This window comes from Ceratotherium simum, chromosome 19 (genome assembly GCF_057802395.1).
Source record: "Ceratotherium simum simum isolate JZ-2026a chromosome 19, ASM5780239v1, whole genome shotgun sequence".
Classification (NCBI taxonomy): Eukaryota; Metazoa; Chordata; class Mammalia; order Perissodactyla; family Rhinocerotidae; genus Ceratotherium; species Ceratotherium simum.
Genome location: NC_141918.1, coordinates 22,548,418 through 22,565,141, shown reverse-complemented (window position 1 = coordinate 22,565,141; position 16,724 = coordinate 22,548,418). Strand labels below are relative to the sequence as shown.

Here is a 16,724-nt window from a genome sequence, read left to right as displayed (position 1 = left end):
GAGCCTTGTTTCTCCTTGACTCAGATTATAAAAATAAAGTTGCAGGTCCAGAAATAAATATTTGATACCATTAGATTCGGATGAAATAATGTTTAAATAGTAATAATGTGTTTAAAATGCTAATATTGATAGCTCATGCACCAAAGTAAAAAATAAACACAGGCAGTAATGGCTTATAGCACATGTTGAAACCATGGATGCACTGAGTTTCTTTCTTTTTTGCCAGAAATAGAACCGGGGAAGGGGTTCTTAGATAAAACATTGTGTGTTGTGGGTCAGAGAGTCTAAAGATTTTATAACAAACTATGTATACAAAATTCTTTTTCATTATGTAAATTTGCTTCAAGAGGGATATCTATAGCTTAAAAATGAGGCATTTCTTTTTGGCAGTGTGATTTCAGTGAATTTTTATAGAATCCACATTTTAAAAATTGCTGGACGTTTGACAGCTATCCAGTGAAACACAGCTTAGTCCTTTCTACTTCCCCTTGTCCCAAACACACACACTTCATTTGCAAATTTTCCTCTCTGCTAATAGGACCAGGAAGAACCGAAGCTAATGATGACTGTGGGTGTTTAGAGCATGCACTATGGATCATAAACTGAGACTAACTGAAAACTCTGAGAGCAGATAGAACAATGGGTGTCAGTAAGCATTTTACATTACAAGGACCTTTGTTGGTATTTTAATTACTCTTAAGTATTCGTTTTCACCCTTTGTCTGTAAGGCATTATAGTGAGCGTTGTTGACCACGTGAAGAGATGTGTAATATAGTTCCTGCCTTCAGGCAACAGAAGAGATAAAGGTATAAAGGTAAACATATAAATACATCCTTCCTATATTTTTATAAATAAAATAACAGGGGGGTAACTATAGAGTATAGGCATTAAAGAAAACATTGGTAGCGAATGGCTCAAGCCCAGCTTCTTTGGTGAAGTGTTGTGTATAACCATAATATAATGAATAAAATGTAAAGGTAATAAAAAATCAGTGTTTTAGAACTCTCTTTATGTAGCTCATTTGGGTGCATGAGAAGAAACAAGTTCTGAGAAGAAAACTTAGCAGTGCTGTTTTTAAATTTTAGGCTTATAATGGATAAAGATCTTCTTTTGCAACGTTGAATCCTCAGTCTACTGTCTCACCAGCAATTTCTCTTCCATTGTCAATTCGGCCATGTTAGTTGCTGTGGGGCTGTTTGAATAATCACAAAGTACATACATAAATTTAAAAGTTTTTCATATTTTACTGTAGTATTTCAGCTAGTAAAATCATAAATCTTGATAGCATTCCTTTAAGCATAGTGATTGTTCCCATTAGGAAAAGAAAAAGTTTAAAGAAGAGGGAGAGAGACTTTTTTGGGGTGGGAGATGTTGGAGTTTTGCCTGCTGATTGCTGTTGGCCCCTTGACTTGACTGCTGAATTGATAGTCATTATGGCTTGTAGGCAGCATTCCCAGAATAAACAATAAATATTCATGGCTTGATTATTAATGAATAATCTATGAATAAGTATGGTCTAGTTAGGCTCATTACTGTGACGAAGATTTATTTATAATACCTTAAAGGAAAAAAGTACATTTTTAAACTGGAGACCAATGATGATGAGTTGCTTTTTGAGCAAGTCTTTGGGAAAAGTTTGATATAGTTTATTTTTGTTGCCTAAAAATCTTATGCTCACAAGTTGGAACTGTTTAACTGGATTTTAAAGAATTTTTTAGGAATTTATATGATTCAGCATAGCAGGGAGATAAGTTAAATTGGAATAACGAGAACTTAAAACTTTTAATCAGTTATTAAAATCCTATTCTATCTACAGATTTGTGATTTGCAACTTCAAGTACTGCTCATGCATATCATTACTCATTAAAATCACATCTATGATAATTCCACTTTTCTTTTATAATACAGTCCCCTAAAGTCTTGGCTATTCCTTTGCCTTCCTGCCTGTATGTGCTTTGAGGCTTAATCATATCATTCTGATGTTCAAAATTCCTCAGGTTCATTTTTCCACTAGCATTTTTCTTCAGATAGTTGCCCAAATTAATCACCTTGATCTCCACCTCAGTTACGTAGAGATCTTTACCCCTAACCCCTCTACTTGTTTCCTTCAGAAAACATTCTTGGATGCTTTCTAGATTCAAGAACTTTATTAGATGTTTTGACACAGAGCTACGGTTTTATGGGATAAAGAGCTTATTGCCTATTTATATATTTGTTTATTCCATTGCCTGCCTGTGCTTTATACAGTGTCTTTTATAGATTGTCAATTCCTAGAGAATAGAGACAATTTTAAGACTTTCTTTCCTCTTCCTTCTACCATTGCTGGATAATACCATACATAGTTAAGCAGAACATTTTGTTTTTAATGGCTTTATTTTGGATCAGATGTGTTAAATAATGTTCCAAGTTATTTGGATTAAAAATTATCTTAAATATTCTGTTTTATAAAACTCAGTGGAGGGTCAGCTAACAAAACATAAGATTAGGAATCAGAAGCCATGGATATTTATATCTAATTCCCCCTTTATACATCAGGCAGGTTGTGAGGATTAGTGCCTTTTATTTTGTGGTGAGTAAACTCAGATTAAATCATTCATTCATGTGACATTAATTATTTTAGGGTGCAAGTTACCATTTAGTAAATTAATTCTTATGTACTTATATTATTTTGGACAAATTAATTCACTTTGTAAGGATAAGCAATTTATTTCTCTCTCCAGAGACTCCTTTATCTCAGCAGGAGAGGTAGTTTGGGATTGTTTGTCTGAACTTAGATCTTCTCATAATACCCTCAATGTCAAGAAATACTTTATAAGAATTCATAGCATGGAATGAATAAGCTTAGGAAATAAAGAAGCTGTGGTTCTCCTTTCAGGTGACCAGTATACAATTGAGATGAATAAATAGATGACCAAGATAAAAACGTATATGTAATTATGCATTAAAATAAAAACTTACATGAGGAGCATTCAGGAAAGAAACAAGTGTTGTGTTCAGCTAATTTATTGAGTCTGCTGCTACTTCTGCCTTGTTGGAATGGAGATGTTATGAAGAAGTAGGTGGTGTAGACCTTGTAGTTGTAGGAAGAGAGAATATGGTGATATTAACCAGATAGTTTGCTCAGAGTAAAAATATGCAATATAGAAAGAAAGGGAGAGAGTCAGAAAGGTAGTATAGAGATGATGATCATTTATTGTGCTTTCAAATTCTACCATTCATTAAATCAATTTGGGAAGTTTTCTAGTCTGTTAACAGTTGGTTTTCTGGTGATTGGCTTGATATCTATAAATTCTTTAGAGGAGAAAAGTCCAAAAATGAGAGGGAGGAGAAAAGGGATGTCAAAGTATTCCAACTCCAATATGAGAAAGAATTGTAGAACAAAGTGCTTTGCCAAATAATGCAGACCTTCAAGAGGTAAGATGCCTAAAGACTTTAGTATTGAGAGAATTAGTATACTCATTTAACTTTTGTAATCTGCAAATAATTTTAGAAATATCAGATCAAAATAGGATACTCTTTAGTTGTCTGAAACCCTGCATCCGTTTCTAGATTGCTAGCTTATAAATAATGAAGGAGTACCCATAACTACTATGTATACTCAAAGTAAGGTTAAAAATGTTAATTTCATCATATTTCTTGGGTATAGTTTGACCCTGTTAAGGGAAAAATACCCTGAGTCCAGAGAATTTAGTCTGTTCCAGAATAGAGGAAACTTAAATTCTTCAAGTGAATTTTCATAATTGGAAGATTCATTCAGCAAACTCTCAGCAAATGTTTTTGACATGCCTGACATTGTGCTAAGTACCGGGTACACCAGGAATCTGTTTCAATTGCCAAAGGATTTGAGGCAGCTTATAAAACTCAATATAAACAAATTAGTAAGTAAGAAAATTGTGGTTAAGAGAAAAATAAATAGTGATTGAGAAATAGATGAGCCTGAGTTCAATTCAGTATGCAGAAGGTATGTCATAATTTAGTATCCATTGCCTACCTTTGAAATAGATCCAGCATCTGAATATTGACCACCAGATTCAGTGCTACCACCTGGATCCAGTGCACCAACCTCTCTTCCCTGAATATTGTAGTGGTGTCCTGGAGGTCCCCCTGTTTTTACCCCTGTGCCCCTTCAGTCTCTTCTCCACACAAAAACCAGAGTGATCCTGTTAAAACACAAGCAGGTGTGTCACTCATCTGCTCAAAACGCTCTGATGATCAGAATCTCATCTCCCTCGAAACAAAAGCCCAAGGCTTTACAGGACACATGCTATATGAACTGCCCGTTACCTCCCTATCTGCCCCTCATCTCCCTCTCACCTGTGCCTCCCACATTAGCCTCCTTCCAGTTCCTCACTCTACATGTTATCCTGCCCCAGAGCCCTTGCGCTTGCCCTTCCCTTTGCCTGGAAGGCTCTCCAGGAATCTGTTTCCCTCACCCCCTCACTTCCTTTGGGTCTTGACTCACCTTCTCATGAGACTTTCCTGACCACCCTGTCCACCCTTGATACTTCCTATTGCCCTTCCCTGCTTTTCTTTCCTCCTTGGCACTTTTCACTCTCTAAAATACTATTTATTTTACTCATTTATTTGTTTGTAGTCTACCTCTCTGGCCAGAATGTCAGGAAGCTCTGTGAGAGCAGGGACTTCGTTGTGTCTACTGCAAACTCCCCAGTGCTGAGAGGGATGCCTGGGTCGTAGCAGGAGCTCAGTAAATATTTGTTGAATGAATGAATGAACGTGCTTGATGCACGCTGCAGTTTAACTAAGGTAACAGTAGTGAGAGGGGTTGAGGGAAGTCCAGGAGAGGGAGTAGCTTGAGGGGGTCAGGGAATTTCCAAGGAGGAGTGGGCAGTTGTGTGAAATGCCATGATAAGGAACATAAGGGCTGAAAACAAAGGCCATCGAATTTGGCATTTAAAAGGCAAGGGTGAATTTAGGGAAAGTAGAACACGTATTGCCATGGATTAAGAATAATGGATGTTCAGGTATAAATAAGATATATAGGCTACTGAGTTATTTGCAATATTTACAATAAATTTATAGCTACTGAATTTTTTTATTGTTGTTGGAATGTGACTTGGCCAAGATTTAACTTTTATTTTAATGTTTGTAGGGTACTTTGACCTTTATAAACTGCCTTCACATATTGTTTGATGTTCAAAACCACGAGGCAGCGTGGTGAGGGCTGTTATACATTCCAGTCTGGCGGTTACAGCTGAAGAAATGCTGGGACTTGGGTAAACGCCTTTTCCAAGGTCACATGCTAGGAAGCAGTGGAACTGGGCAAAAAATCCATCTTTTGATTTAGAAGTCCAGTGTTACTTCCTTTATTTACATAAGTGATTGATTTAGTCAATTTTATTTTGTATAATTATTTGTAAACTAATTAAATCATTTAGGGAAAAGATGTGGCATAAATAAACTAACAGCATGTTACTGATGTGACACTAAGGCAAGAAAATGTCAAGAGACCTGGACAGGGATGATTGGTGCACTCAGTTAAGGGTTCAAGTTGCTTAGCTGATAAAGTTTCATGCATGAAAATACTCCTAGACTCACATTTACTTTTAGATTATTTTCAGATGATGATGATGGACAGGACTGGTTTCCCCCCATCTGTAATGTAATTTAGATAAATATTGTTATTCCTACTCTGATAAGGAATTTTGTGTTCTCCACATTGAATTATATCTGAGTATCTTATATAAAGCTGCAATTGTATATCTTGTGATGATTTCAACATCAGTCTAGCTGCTAAATGGTAACAGTTACAAGGGACGTATCAAAACAGTACAGTGAAACCAACCCAGAAATTTTCTGAGTTGAGAGAAGGCTACTCTGATTTGTTCTAAGGTAATTTAATTAAAGCGGTCACTTTGTGTGCCACGTTCAAAATAAATTATCCAGTACTGAAGGGGTACTGTTTAGGGGGAATATCTTCCAAGAGTTTAGAGTTTGGTTATGTTGCGTTTTTTGGTTCTACCAACTTAGGTGTGAAGTACAGGTAAGGAGGAGAAATACACCCTCTGCTTTCTTAGTTTTCCACTTAGCGTGAGCTGACTTCTTATATGATGTGAATCCATTTTATCTCCCAGGTTGACTTATTTTAGCCTAACCATGCCTATTTCAGTAAGCGGTAAATGAAAATTTAAGTGAAACAAGTTTTATATTTTCCCTAATAGAAACGCATTCTTCTGAATGTATCTGCTTAGAGTTAATATAATTCCAAAGAACTTGCAAAAATACCTTTTAGTTTTATGAAATTCACACGGAACGTTGTCTTTACAGGTTTCTGAAAGTTTGTGGATCTGAATTAGTGCGCCTTGAATTATCTTGCAGTCACTTTCTTAACGAAACGTGCTTGGAGATTATTTCTGAGATGTGTCCACATCTACAGGACTTAAACCTCTCATCCTGTGATAAACTGCCACCTCAGGCTTTCAACCATATCGCCAAACTATGCGGCCTTCAACGACTCGTTCTCTACCGCACAAAAGTAGAGGTAGGAATAACTCATCATTCACATCTGTGCTAGTGTAGCAGCCAACTGGATACTTAGTTGCCTATAATTGCTCATAATAATGTGATTTCTGATTTTTAAATAGATTAAGTTTAGGACGCCACCTGACTATTCTAAAATCGTTAGAGGTGATTCAGTCATTTTAAAATTATTTAGAGTCTATTGTGTTGTTTTTTTAATTATAAGACAATTTCTTCTCTCTGCTCTTAAAATTTTTGTAATGCTGTTCATATGTCCAGGTAAAGGAACAAGCAGTGGGCTGAGGTGAGCTGAAATGCTGGCAGGGAATGAATTGGAGAACGAGGTAGGAGTATAGTATGCAGGAGGGCATTTGCTTGGAGGGGGAGGAAGCAAAGTGGAATTTGTTCAGGACCAGATTTGGGAGTTAAAAATCCTGATACCATACTTTAGGAATCTCATTAAAGAAAAATGGAATCACGTCATATATATCATTCTATCTGCTTTTTTCACGTAGTATCTCTAGGACATCTTTCCAGGTCATTACATACACCACCAGACTGTCTTCATTAACTGTGTAGTGTATGTTATATGATAATCTATTCAACATTTCCCCAAATGATTAACATTTAGGTTTTTCCAGTTGTTTTCCTTTTACAAATTATTCAACATCTAGGTTTTTCCAGTTGTTTTCCTTTTACAAATTATCTCACAAAAATGTTCGTTTGTGCAGTTTTACATATGCATGCTGTTATTGCTGTAGGATAGAGTCTTGTAAGTAGTATTGCTGGGTCAAAAAGTATGTGCCTGGGCCCCTGTAGTAAACGCCCGCTCATTGTCATATACTTTTTCCCTAGACTCCAGTTGTGTTGGCCTTCTTTCTGTTCCTTGCACATTCTGATCTGGTCCCAGCTCATGGCTTTTTCTCTTCTGCCTGTCTGGTGAATTCTTTCAGCTTGTTACACAGCTGCCCTCCTCTCAGCTCAATGTTGAACTTAAATATTTTTTTTCAGAGATGGCTTCTTGGACATTGATAAAAGGTAGCCCTCCTTCTAGTTCTAGAAACCCAGTTTCTTTCCTTTTTAGAATCTTTGTCAATCTGAAATTGTCTTATTTATTTGTTTTCTTGCTATGATATGTCTTCCTAAACTGGTATCTAAGTTTCATGAAGGTAGGAGCCTTGTATGTCTTTTTCATTGCCATGTTTCCAGCATCTAGAATAGTACTTGGTAAAAATTGACCATTCAATAAATATTTATTAAATGAATGAATCAGATAACCAAATTACTTTTCCTAAATGATATACCAATTGCTTTTCCACTATAGTGAACCCTTGCCTGTCTTGAATGTTACCTTGATCAAGGTATTCAGCCTCTCAGTATTTCAGTTTCCTCATCTCTAGAATGGAAATAATAAAAATACAGCTCTCATAGGGTCATTGTGCGAGTTAAATTACGTGTAAAGTGCTTAGAGGGTGCCTAGAACATAGTAAACTCTGAATAAATATTAGCTGCTAATAACAGTAGTAGTAATAATATCATCATGGCAGTTTTGTAGTGTGTTGTATTATGCGGTAGGGGAAGTCTCCTCTCTCTATTCCTTTTAAACATTTTGGTTTTTTGGTAAATCCTTGTATATTATTCTTCCAGATGTATTTTTCAGCAAGAATTTTATTAGAAGCACATTCATTATATTTCATTTTGCTCTTTAATAAGGCTTCCCATCTGTTCATGTAGGTCTTGTTTTATGTCCAAGAGCATGTTACAGTTTTCCTCAATCAGGTTTTATATCTTTCTGGTTAAATATTTCCCTTGCATTTTATAGTCTCAGATACGATTTTTTCTTCTATTTAATTTTAATTGGTTATTGTTTGTATAAAGGAAAATTTGGCTTTTGTATATTTATCTTCTGTCTGCTCACCTTATTGAATGCTTATAATTGTTCTAATAATTTTTTACTTATGTCTTTTGGATTTTCTAATGATACAATTATATAATTTGGGCATTAAAATACTTTTTCTTTCTTTTCCAATACAGTCGGCCCTCTGTATCCGGCGGGTTCTGCATTGCGGATTCAAAGGCCTATGATGGTTGCATCTGTACTGAACATGTACAGACTTTTTTTCTTGTCATTATTCCCTAAACAATACAGTATAACATACAGTATTACATAGGATTTACATTGTATTAGGTATTATAAGTAATCTAAAGATGATTTAAAGTATATGGAAGTATGTGTGTAGGATGTATGCTGATACTACGCCATTTTATATAAGAGACGTGAGCATCCATGGATTTTGGTATTTGTGGGAGTCCTGGAACCAATCCCCAATGGATACTGAGGGAAAGCTGTATTTAAAGTGTTGCTACATTAGATAGAACTTTGTAAATAATGTAGAATAATAGAGTCACAACAGGTATACCAGTCTTATTTCTAATATAGTGGGAATGTCTTTAATGTTTCATTTTTTTAATATTTATACAACAAATATTTGAGTACCTATTATGTGCCAGGCGCTGTTCTAAGCACTGGGACTTGAACAGTGAACTAAACAGACAACTCCTCATGCGGCTTACTAATTTTATGTGTTGTTTGATGTTGCTTTCTGATAGTTCATCTTTATCATCCTTGTTTGATTAAGAATATTTTATCAAAAATGTGTATTATAAGTTTCTAAGCATCCATTAACACTCTTTTTTTCTTCTTTTTTTTATTAATACACTGATTTATGTTGAACAGTCCTTACATTCCTGGAGTAATCCCTACGTGTTTTAAATTTAATGCATAACTAGGTTAATTTCCTAATATTTTGGAGCCAAGCTGCCTGGATTTGAATTCTAGCTTTATCACTTACTAATTGTGTTGGTTTGAGGACGTTTCTTGACCTGTGCTTCAGCTTTCCCTTCTATAAAGTGCAGATGATAATAGCACGCACCTCAAAGAGTTGTGAGGATTAAATGATTTAATATACACAATAGTGCCTGGTTCATAGGAAATATTCTTTAAGGGTTAACCCTTAGAAATACTTTTTACGTCTGCTTTTTAAGTGAGATTGAGCTGTGGTTTTCAGGCTGTTCTATCAAGTTTGGGCTAGGATTATGTTAGCTTAGCAAAATGATTTGGGAAACTTCCACCTTTTTCTTTGATCTGGAATAACTTGAATAAATGGGAATTATCTATTAGATAGAATTTACCTGTGAAACCATCTGAGTGTATAGCCTTTTTTATTCGTAGATCAGAGTAGATACCTTTTTCTAGACAGAGCTTTTTTCCTACCCTGTGGAAGCCTGACAGCATGTGAGTATGAGAGCTTCTGTTTAATTCAGCATTCTGGATTTGGGGCAAAATGTTTAGCTAGAGTTTAACTTGTGACCTGGTATGGTGGAAAGGAGACTTTGATTCTAGTTCTGGCCCTACCAGCGACAGCTTAGTGATCCAGGTTAAGTCACATAGTCGCTCAAATTCCTAGATTCTTTATTTGTAAAATGAGAGGACTAGCGTCCTTGAATGCCACTTTAAAGACTGTGTTAGCCCATGTGTTCATGGTCTGTGGTGAAATGACTCACCATTTGTGTGGGTATAAAATTGTCAGCTATCTTTTCTTGGGTAGGCCTGTCCATTCTGAAATTATGCCATACCTGCTTTTTACTGGCATATTTACTATTTTATTGGCCTATAGTATTACATCTGAGATTCTCTGAGCAAGATAATGCCTCATTTAAAAATTTTCTGATTAAATTTAACTTTAAGAAGAAATGTAACAGAGTTAATTATGAAATGAACCTTTGGGAAAAAAATAGGGTAAAAACTAAGAAATCATATTAACTTGCTAGTTAGTATAATCTGTGACAATTTATAAAAATATATCCCATATATTAACATGATCTAATTGTCAGGGAATCATTAAGTAGTCCACAGTTTTCTTCAGTTTACTTCAAGAAACTGGTAAAATATGATTATATTTTTTAAAAGTATGATTTATAGGATTGAGATTTCATATCTCAAGAGTGGAGATCTATATATATGTATCTAAGTCTAGGTAGCATCAGCTGCAGTTTCCCTTAGTTACTTAAATTTAGATGTAAAATCACTGTGTGAACACATTAAATAAAATTTGGGTTGTATCCTATGTTACTACCTATTAAAGTTTGTTTTTATTAGTCCATTTGCTAAAATACCATGAAAATCATTTATAAATTTATCCTATACAATTTTTATGACATTGAGTATGTAGAAAAATTTATAAAATTGATTTTCATTGACCTACAGTTGACTTACAATAAAATAAAAAATGTCATTTTAGTGATATAAATGGCAAAATTTAAAATTATGAAAAACTTACCCGGTGTTCACTTTTACTGCTTCCCACCTCTGGATTCAGTGCTCTCTATCTGTACTTTACTCACTTCTATTATCTTCTCATTTGTGAAATCTATATCAGACTCCCATGTGCACACTAAGTAACTCAGAGGAATCAAGGGAGAAGGCAACACAATCAGCTGGTCTCTTTTAAAACAAGCAGATGCCACAGCACTGATATTCATATCAATCTGTATACACCTCCTTTGTCACTTAAGCAAAGCCTTATGTCACCCCCTTCGCCCTTCCATACACACGCCTCCTTTCCATACACCCAGTCCTGCACTCGATGATGTTGGTGGATGAGAGCAAATGGGGAACGAGAAGACGAGCTTTAGGGGACTGACTTCTCTCTAAACCTTCCACATAATCACTGGCAGTACATTCAGATGTTATAAACTGTTTTATTTATTCATTTATTTTTTATTTATTTATTTATTTTTTCTGTGAGGAAGATCAGCCCTGAGCTAACATCCATGCCAATCCTCCTCTTTTTGCTGAGGAAGACTGGCCCTGAGCTAACATCCATGCCCATCTTCCTCCACTTTATATGGGACGCCGCCACAGCATGGCCTGACAAGCCGTGTGTCAGTGCGCGCCCGGGGTTCCGAACCCCGGCCGCCAGCAGCGGAGCATGTGCACTTAACCACTACGCCACGGGGCCAGCCCTATAAACTGTTTTGAAAAGAAGGAATAACATTTGATTTCAAATGCCTATGTTTGCTCTAAAGAAATATATGAGAAGAAAAAAAGATACGAATTTGAACTTCCTGGGGGAGGTTTTTTTTACTTTTAAAAGGAATACAAATTATCTAGTGCCACTTTTACCCCTCTTTTTCTAAACTCTACAAAATTCTAAAATAAAAATTAGTATTATAAATATTGACTTTATTATAGTATATTAACTTCAGAGAGGTCAGACTTATGATTTAATGGAGTTATATTTTTTGTGCCTATATATAATTTACATTAATAAATATAATACATTTAAGCCATTTTATAAGACTTAAGTAAGCCTATGTGCATAGCGAATAAAGCTTTAGAGGATATTGGAGACCTAGGTTTTAGTGCCAAAGTTTGGGAAAACTTACTGAATACATTGTTTGCTGTCCTATACATTTTGCGTATTATCTAATTCTTTACACTAGTCTAATGAGTGTGGGTGCTGCTTTCACTCTACACCTGATGAAATGAAGGTCCCAAAAGATAAATAAGTTTCCCCATGGCACATAGTGGCAAGTTAGATTCAGGTTTTGAACCCAAGCTTGGTGCCCTCAGTGTCATAGTTAAAATTGTAAGATATATAAAAGCATTCAATAGTAGTTACTCTAATAGTCTGGCTGCCTCTGTCTAAAATAGAGATTTTTCTTTACCACTTATTCCTTTTCTAATTTGCAATGGGTAAGGAAATATAACATTGTGACTAAGATACACAACATTAGGATCCAGTGTAAAACACAAACTATAAAGTTATATTCTATAAATATTTTCTAGTTTAAAATATCTACTACAGGGAAATGGAATTTTTGTCTTTTATTTTTATTGTGAACAAACTTAATTTTGAAGTCTTAGTTGTTCTGAATTTATAAATAACGGTTATTCAAATTACATTTAGAAACATTTAAGTGATAGTTTGTAGAATCAATATATAATGAACTACTTCAAGTGAAAGGTTTATATAGACCAACTCTCAATTTTATACCATAGTGGAAAGCAGCATTGGGACATATAATCCCCAAAATAATTTTGGTGTGTAAAATAATGTGTTGTTGATGTCTCGGTAGTGTGTTCTTAAGTGGTTAGGCATAGCCAGGCGTGTTGCAGGCCTGATAACTCAATAAGAATCAGAACCCAGGAGTATGAAACTAGAGTAGGGTCAGAATTGCTTTATAAGCTGGTAGGTAGATGCCGGCATGCTGATGTGGCCCCTCCCTGAGCCAGTGGTGAAACAGGCAGTGGGCGCAGGGCACTGGGCTTCTCTCCACCTGACAGATCTTACCAACAAGGCTGCCGCATTGACCACTGAGCCTCATGTGTAACCTTGTCAGGAGCCGGGGTGGTATCCCAGCACATGTCCTTTGTACTGCTTGATTGCTGTTCTGGTTGTAAACTAAAACGAAAGCAACCTTAAAACAAGTCCCAGCTGTCACTGTCACCAATTTTTGAGCCCAGCCTTCTGTGGTCTGGCCTAGCTCATTAAGATTTTTCTCTCCAGCTCCATTGCTTTGGCCAATACTATGGCTAACACCCTACAGCGAGAGAAAGCAGCAATAGGATCTAGTTAAGACTTTAGCTATGATTGAAACTGCTAAGCAGTGAGGTTCGGGTATCTGATTCACACATAATTTGATCATTAAAAACTGGGAAGATATTTGTTATTGAGTCTGTATCATGGACCCAAGTCATAAACTCAGTCCTTATCTTGGCTTCCCCACTTGAGAGATTTATGTGCTTGGGTAAGTCACTTATACCAAGCTAAAAGTTATTAATCTATTAAAAATAGCCCTATCACATAGGCTATTGAGAAGACCAAATTAGGCCATACATGTAAAAAAAACTCACACTTTACGAATTAGATTGACTCATGTAAATGTGAAAATGATAGGATAGGTTTACTCAGCATAGTCCTACACATTATTCCCACGTTTATGAAGTAGTCCTATAAATCTGCCTAAATACGAGTACCTTTTCCATCATATGCTAAGAGAGACTTAGACTGAATTATCTCTTTCAGCCTTATGATTTGTTTCTGGTAAAAGGAATGTATCTTCCTAACTTGTAAACTCCATAATGGGAGGGACCTTGTTTGACTGTTTACTTCAGTAACAGTGTCTTGTATTCACTGTAGTGAATATATATAGTAGGTATTCAGTAAACTTGTGTCAAAAAAATGAGTGATAGCTATCTCTTATCAATTCATTTTTTTGTTATTAGATAGCATAAGATGACTCTGTCTTTCTACAGAATACTAAACAGATGGATGAGTGGATCTGCAAGTTGAAAAACATAAGAAAATGTTTGAACTGTATTTGTTTAGAATTTTTAGCCCTAAAAGATAGTGAAATATAGTTTAATTTGTTTTGTTAATTTATTTCATGAGATCTTTTTCTTTCTTTAGATGTGTTTAGGATTGCAATGAAAAATCGCTTCATCAGAGAAATGACAAATGTCTTCTTTTAACACCAGCAACAAAAAAAAATAAGCTATTCGCAGAGTTAGTGGTATACATTTGTTGAATATCAGTAGATGCAGAGCAGTAAATATATGCCTAATAAAGAATAAGATACTACTATGTTGAAGAGAGACAGAGTGGACTGGTATACAATAAGTCCAAATGTGTGCTAACAGTGCCACAGGTTTGTGCTTGGTTGGAGAATGGGCTGTGTTGGGAAACCTTTTGAGAGGAAATGACCCTCAAGCTGAGATTTAGGCCCTATTTACTGTGTGATCCCAGAATAATTAATGAAATGGGTTGGTAAATAGGGTAATTTCCTTTTTACTGAATTTGGTGGCTCTTTTAAGGTTACATAGACAACACTTTATGCAAAAGCAAAAGATGGGAACTTAGAACAGACGGGAAAGAAACTTTAGTTGTATTGTACTTAGTTTCTTCTACCATCCATGACACGGGAGTAATTATAGTAGAGTGAGATATATAATGATTGGAAGGACTTTGTTTCAGTCCTTTTGGTCCCTTTCTTCTCCGTTCACAAGATTCTTATTATGTATGATAAACATTGATTGCAGGCACTTCTTTAGCCATACATGATGATGTATTTTCTTGACAAGAGGGCTGTGAAAATTTAGCTCATTAAATAGATTTTTAAATACTTAGGAGGAAAAAACCTTTTATATTGAAATAGTTTCAGACTTACAGAAAAGTTGCATAAAAAGTAAATTCCCCTATTATATGCATACTTTTTTTCCCTGAACCATTTGAAAATAAGTAGAAGATATAATTCTCCTTTACCCCTAAAGGGCCGTATATCTGTAACCTACTCTTAAATTCTTGTGTAATAGGCTGAATTGTGTCTCCCCAAAATTCATATGTTGAAGTTCTAACCCCCAGTTCCTCATAATGTGACTGCATTTGGAGCTAGGGCCTTTAAAGAGGTAATTAAGGTTAAATGAGGTGATTAGCGTGGGTCCTAATGCAATATGACTGGTATCCTTATAAGAAGATGAGATTAGGATACAGACACACACAGAGGGAAGACCATGTGAAGACACTGGAAGAAGATGGCTAGTTTCAAGCCAAGAAGAGAGTCCTAAGAAGAAACTAACCCTGCTGACACCTTAATCTCAGACTTCTAGCCTCCAGAATTGTGAAAAAATCAGTGTCTATTGTTTAAGCTACCTAGTCTATGGTACTTTGTTATGGCAGCCCTAGCAAACTAATACAACTTCCAAAGATGGCATAAGAATAACTTTTTAGCGTAGTGCCTAAAAAGTGTCTTTAAGAGAAGTCCTGTGCATATACTAAAACAATCTTGATTAGTCTTTGAAGTTTGAGCCTGTTAACCTTTTCTTTGTTTGGAAAAAAAAATATCTGGAGTTGGGGGTGAGATGGGACATGAAAGGTTGCTCAGTAAGAATGTCATTCTGTTGCTTAGCAGCAGACAAGAAACCAAGAGTGTTTTTTAAAAGTTGGAGTTATAAATGGAACACCTGCATCCAGTTTTGATTGCCTCACTTCAAGAATGATAGAGCATAAATTGAAAGAATCTGAAGAAGTGAAAAAACTGATTATAGGTATTGTGGGGGACTAGTATATGACAGTAATCCGTAAGTATGGTTCAGCAACAGTTTACTTGGCCTACTAGGCTGGGACGACAGTTTCAAGGACCCCGCTGCCTTAATCCTCATGAACTAGAAGACAACAAAAGTAGTTGATCTTTACTCCTGCTGGATATCAACTCTCTTCCTATTTTTTTTTCCTGTGCCAGTTTATTTGGCAGAGTAATTCAGCAGAGGATATATAAGTAAAAATTCATACCATCCTGTTGGTTGATGAATGCACCTGGACTTTTCCTACAAGAGATACATAAACTGTCTTTTGAAAACAGTATGATTTGATTTAGTGCCATGAATTTCCTTTCCGACACAGAGATAATGGTGATCTTCTTACTGCATTCTTATTTGATTTAAAGAACACATTATTGTACATTGGTAAGAAGAAGCAGAGATGGCCTTTCCTTTAATAGAGCCAGTAGAGCTAACAAACTCAAATGAAGGGGATGGCCTCTCCCTTAACAGAGCCAGTGCTGGTAATTAGCTAAGACCAAGAGGAGAAATTGAAATAGGAAGAACCTACTTTGGTCGCCTAAATTGACTAATGCAGGCTGTCATTAGCTGTCGCCTAAAATGCAGTCAATTTCGGACAGATTAATTTAGCTAGATAACATATAAAACAAAAGGGTATTAATAATTGCTTTATTCTTAAGCAGAATCAAGAGTTAAGATTTTTAATAACTTTTAATATATTTAACTTATTAACTATCATATACTAAAACTGACAAACTTTAAAAAGTCTTTGATATGTCTCCAGGCAAGAAGGTGTCTATACTTCTCTCTATCCTGATTGGCTTTATAGAAGTTCCAAAGGGACTGTGAGGCTTTTGGTGGGGTTGGATGTGTGTGACCTGAGTGTGTGGTTCAGTCAGGGTCAAAAAGCCTGACTTGTCAGTGCAGTGGGGTGGTGGTTGTGGGGGAGAGTGGTCATCTCTTGGGGGTCAGACTCGTTATCCACATTCCAGTAAACCAGGTGTAAGAAATCTACCTGGAAAGGACACCATTCATTAGAGATAGCTGATGAGCACATTCTCTTACTGTTAGCATGTCACAAGGGAAACCAAATTAGTTATAAGACTTGTTTGGTGAATTTAGAATG

General features: G+C 35.8%; 1 protein-coding gene across 1 annotated transcript in view; it reads left to right on the top strand.

Annotated features, from left to right (window-relative positions):
- FBXL4 (F-box and leucine rich repeat protein 4) overlaps nucleotides 1–16,724 on the top strand; it is a 73,375-nt gene that overhangs the window by 37,749 nt on the left and 18,902 nt on the right. Inside the window, exon 6 of the mRNA XM_004422143.3 lies at nucleotides 6,286–6,499. Coding sequence (XP_004422200.2) covers nucleotides 6,286–6,499 — 214 coding nt within the window. The remainder of the gene's footprint in view (nucleotides 1–6,285; nucleotides 6,500–16,724) is intronic.